The sequence below is a fragment of the Kryptolebias marmoratus genome, linkage group LG3, assembly GCF_001649575.2.
Source record: "Kryptolebias marmoratus isolate JLee-2015 linkage group LG3, ASM164957v2, whole genome shotgun sequence".
NCBI lineage: Eukaryota > Metazoa > Chordata > Actinopteri > Cyprinodontiformes > Rivulidae > Kryptolebias > Kryptolebias marmoratus.
The window spans coordinates 12,436,657-12,441,240 of NC_051432.1; the positions used below are offsets into that span (position 1 = coordinate 12,436,657).

A 4,584-nucleotide genomic window follows, 5' to 3' on the forward strand; every position below is an offset into this window, starting at 1 on the left:
GGGGGTCTCATTCAGGAGTGAAAGGGGAACAAAGAGGAGACACACTCCTCTTCAGAAGCCCTAATGATGACCTGCAGCAGGGTCAGGCTACAATAGCCAGGGAGCAACGAGTCCCAAGGGGGGCAGCAACATGTTGGACGTGACAGCACAAACCGGAGAGCTGGTCTGGGTCAGCAGGTTTCAACTGTGCTACTGGAAATAACCAGACCTAAATGTGATTTTATGGTCCGTAGGTGTTTAAAAACAAACAAACAAACAAAAAAAGACGTAAAAATAGGGGCATCCTATTTGAGGTATTCCTGTTTTGTTTTGTTTTTTTACCCCCACTTCTGCAGGCACCCTCATCTATGCAGTAGGTAACAGGTAGCTGTGTTTATGAAGACAGCATGTTCTGACTAGACTGGGATCAGCAGTCAGAAGCTCTGATAAGGGGTGGGATGGGGGGGAGAAAAAACAGCATGATCAGTTCTATTTTTGTAAAACAAGGTGGCACCTCTGCCTCCTGTCGCCTTCGCCTCAGTTTGTAAAAGCCACAGCAGTCGATTCTAAAAGGGCTGAGGGGTTTTAAAGCTAAGTGGCACGCTGATTTAACAAGTTCAAGCTCAGGGCTGTGTCACTTACCATCATCTGGATGGTCTCTGTGTTTTTCGTGATATGAATCCTGCGGTATTTGGGACTGTCTAGCTGCCTGTAAAACAAACAAACAACAACATGATAAATAAAAACAATAAAATTATGACGAATCAATCGTTAAGGCCTTGAAATGACCCAAACGGAAACAGTTAAGACACACGTTAAATACAGCTGGGACAAATGTTGCCCCCTAAAGTAGAACAGGCTCGTGCACACACACACAAACACACACACACACAGTGGAGGAGAGATGGAGCAGCCGTCATCAAAGCTTCAGAAGACCCACTTAATTAAGCTTCATGTCCTTAAGGAGCTCACAAATTAACTTGTTTTCAGTACCACAGGTTCACTCTCATTTTCATCTTTGAGCTCAGTCGTCCTTTCACGTCGAAACAACAAAAATATATTTATGTTATGAATCTACAGGCTGTGTTCAAAATGAATTAAAACCATCCTATGTAGTAAAAAAAAATAAAAATAACGAGAATGCAGCTCTTGCACTTTAAAGAAGAGAACCTTCCATTTCCTTCATTTCCACTAAATAAAGAAAAATCTTCTTATTTTTGTTGGGAGTTCAGACACCCCCACCCACCACCACCCTCAGGACGGCTTCAAGCTGAGCGAGGCAACGTCACCAGATTCCCAATTAACATTCAGCCCCCGTCTCACCGTCCTCGAGGACATTTGGTGACGAAGGCGCACGGTTTCGCGAGAGATGTGGCAGAATTTTTTTAATTATCTAACACTTTGTGGCTGCTGCTAAAATTCCACACCGCAAGTAAAAAAAAAAAAAAAACATAACACAATAATTTCAGCATTTTCTTAACACAATAAATCCATAACCCTGTCTTTATTTACATTTTAGGCATTTAAGAAATCAACACATTTAACAATTTAATTTTTTTTAATTAAAAGGCAAAACAAATCTGTTTAATGCACTCTATCAGGCATCAAACATAAAAATGTAATTGAAAAGACACCATTTTAGGGACAAAATGAAAAGAAATATTCAGAATTAGCAGGAATGAGACAAGATGACACCATAGTTATCAGTCAGTCTGGCCTCTATGCTTCAAGATAAACGAATATTATTGGTTTGTGGGTTTTAAATAGCATGTGCTAAATAGATTTATGTGTGTCTACAGCTGCTGAGGATGTACCAAAGATAACACAAACAAACACCACCCTGCCTGTGACAGGCTGCTTACAAGGCCCCACTTCTTTTTTTTAACGCACAGTTTAACACGAGTGTATGGAGCGGTTTAACATGAATATAAAAAAGTAAATAGAATTACAAAAGAAATTCACTTTAGGCCTGAGATGATCATAGAAGTTCATTTAGGGAGGCAGCTGAAGGCTGTAAACAGGACTGAGGTGGCTTTAAATGTGCCTGACATTACTGAAGATCTGGAAGATTAAAAGGTAAAAAAAAATAATAATACAAGCATGATTTTTTTTCTTTTTTAAAGAGAGTAGAAACCAGTTTGGGGCCTATTTTTGCTTCTTGTTGCAGCAGTTGTTTTTTTTTTTTTTAAATCAAGCCAAAGTGTTAAAAGCTCATTAGAGCTCCAGTCAGGTGATGATTAAAGTGAAATAAACAACTTTAAAAGGCTGCTGCACGCACTTTCCGCTCTGTGATAGAGTTTAAATGTCTTTCTGCCCTCTCCACATCAATCACTGCATCTGTGTGTGTGTGTGTGTGTGTGTGTGTGTGTGTGTGTGTGCGGGCGCGCGCACAGATGACTTACATCGTGGCTGTTGCTGTTGGGGCTGCTCTCCGACTCGTGGACCAGCGATGACTTGATGTCTGCCAGGTCTCCCTCCTCCTCCGAGTGGCTGAGTTCGGCGAAGATCTGCTCCTTGTGCGGGTCTCCTTCATCTTTGAACGGGATCATCTCGTCCGTGGCGCAGAGCTCCGGGTCCCCGCCGCCGCCCGACAGCTGAGGCATTGTCGCGGCGAGGGGCTGCTGCTGCTGCTGCGTCTGTTCGGCCACTTAAGGCGGAGACGACACGCTGTCCGGAAGGTCAACTCCCACCGAAATCCGCCGTGTCCGGCCCCGGTTCTTCTCCCCCCCAGCCTCCACCCCACCGAACCGAGTGGGGGGAAAGAAAAAGGGACGAACCCCCTCCTCCTCCTCCCCCTCTGGGAGAGCAGACCGGGAGAGAGTGTGAGAGGAGGCGGCGTGCAGACGGACACGCTGCCGGTGTGTGTGTAAGTGTGTTTTCACACTGAAGCAACAGGAGGAGCAGGCTGCTGACAGCCTATTTATTCACTCAACTAAACAACAACAACAACAACAAAAAAAGAGCAGCTCTCTGAGACAAACACGGGAGGAGGTGGTGAATAAACGCGCTGATAGCGAGAGGAAGGCAAAGCTCAAGTTCAAAATGTCATTTTTCTTTTAGTCTGCCGTCCCGTGAAAACAAGCGAACATTTAGGAAAAAGTTCGACCAGAAAAATACTCCCTGTACGGTCCAGTGAAGAGGTCCTTCGGTGTGAAAATGATAATAATTAATACAAATTCAAGTTAACGAAACCAAAACACCGTCTGGAGGATGGTTAGCAGGGAAGGACGGCAAAACTAACAACAAAATTAAATTAAAAATACAAAAAAAAGCCGCCGCGTCGCTTTAAAAGTACATCCTCACAGCTGCTCGGACAGAGAGGAGAGAAAGCGAAATTCGTAAAACTGTTAAAAAACAACAACAAAAAAAAAACCTGAAGGTAGAGTGGAGGAAAAAAACCCGCCGAGCACCGACTTCCCACCGCTCCTCCAGCGTTTCCACAGTGTAATGAAACCAGTACGTGTGTGTTGGTAATGTAGCTGCTCTCTTTCCTCCTCCCTCCTCCTCCTCCTCCTCAGTCACTGGGAGGAAGGAGAGATGAAAGGGAAGCCGAAGCTCTGATTGACACCGCACCGACTGACACTCCTCCGGAGAGATTTACAGACAGGAGGAGAAGACTAAGAAGACGAAGAAGACGAAGAAGAAGAAGAGGTTGCTAAATGCCTTGAAATAATTAGGAGAAATAAAAACAGTCATACAATTTAAAGTAAAGGCAAAAAACAAGCAAGAGCTCTATTTTTGAAAGGGAAATACACACCTAATGTTATTTGAGAGAGGAATTTTAAAGAATTATTTAGAGCTTTTTATATAAATAAGAAAATGGACCCATTAGATTTACTAGTGTTTAATAGTGTATGGTTGCTTTTTTTTTTCTTTCTTGTTTTTTCATACTGCTTTGTATTAACCCTAATTCCTAATTAACGCTGACGGAGAGGATATTATAACACATTTAAAAGCCCGATCCAAACACTAACGAGTTCATAAACGGCGCTGTAAGTGGTGATATAATGAAATAGTTATGTATTTTTTCTTTTTTTTAAATGCACATTACGCCTATAGGCCTAGTAGCGTAAACAGACACAGATAAATGGCACAAATAAACAGTTTCACAGATAATATTTGCTGTAATTTTCGGGAGTGATTTGGGTTGTTTTTTAGACGATACAAATGAAAATCCGCAAAAAGTGGTTAAAAAAAAACACCAAAACGGAACATTAAAATTTTGCTCTCTGAAGCGCCATAAAAACTCGTTTTTTATAGTTGGATATTTTGCACAGAAATTTTGAAAAAAGAAAAAAAGAAGAAGAAAAACAGAAATCACCGGAAACAAAGAAAAAATAGTGGAAGTGGCGTGTTTGTTGTTTTTAGTTTTCTTTCTCTTTTTTTTGTTTTCTGGGTGTCTGAGCGCTGAGAAGCTTGCGTGAGAATCCGGAGCTCGGATGTGGAGGCAGATCTTTATAAAGCGCGGAGGCGGGGTTAGGTGGAAGAGGGGGCGGAGCCGCGGCTCCCTTTGATCTGGCGGCGGCTGGCTCTTTTATCCTTCGCTCCCTCCCTCCCCCCCACCGCCACCTCCCTCCCTCCCCTCCTTCCCCCCCCCCCCCCCCC

At 43.1% G+C, this 4,584-nt stretch overlaps 1 protein-coding gene across 3 annotated transcripts in view; it reads right to left on the reverse strand.

Annotated features, from left to right (window-relative positions):
• Positions 1-3,437, reverse strand: part of lef1 (lymphoid enhancer-binding factor 1) — a 42,703-nt gene extending 39,266 nt beyond the window's left edge. For 2 of the 3 annotated variants that reach the window (XM_017407589.3, XM_017407582.3), the window contains exons 1-2: positions 2,382-3,436; positions 622-688 (exon numbers count right to left, since the gene is read on the reverse strand). In XM_017407589.3, the coding sequence (XP_017263078.1) occupies positions 622-688; positions 2,382-2,582 (268 nt within the window). In that variant the 5' untranslated portion in view covers positions 2,583-3,436. Of the gene's footprint in view, positions 1-621; positions 689-2,381 lie in introns of all 3 variants that reach the window. The other variant, XR_005232947.1, reaches the window with a different exon arrangement.
• Between the last annotated feature and the right edge of the window lie 1,147 nt (positions 3,438-4,584).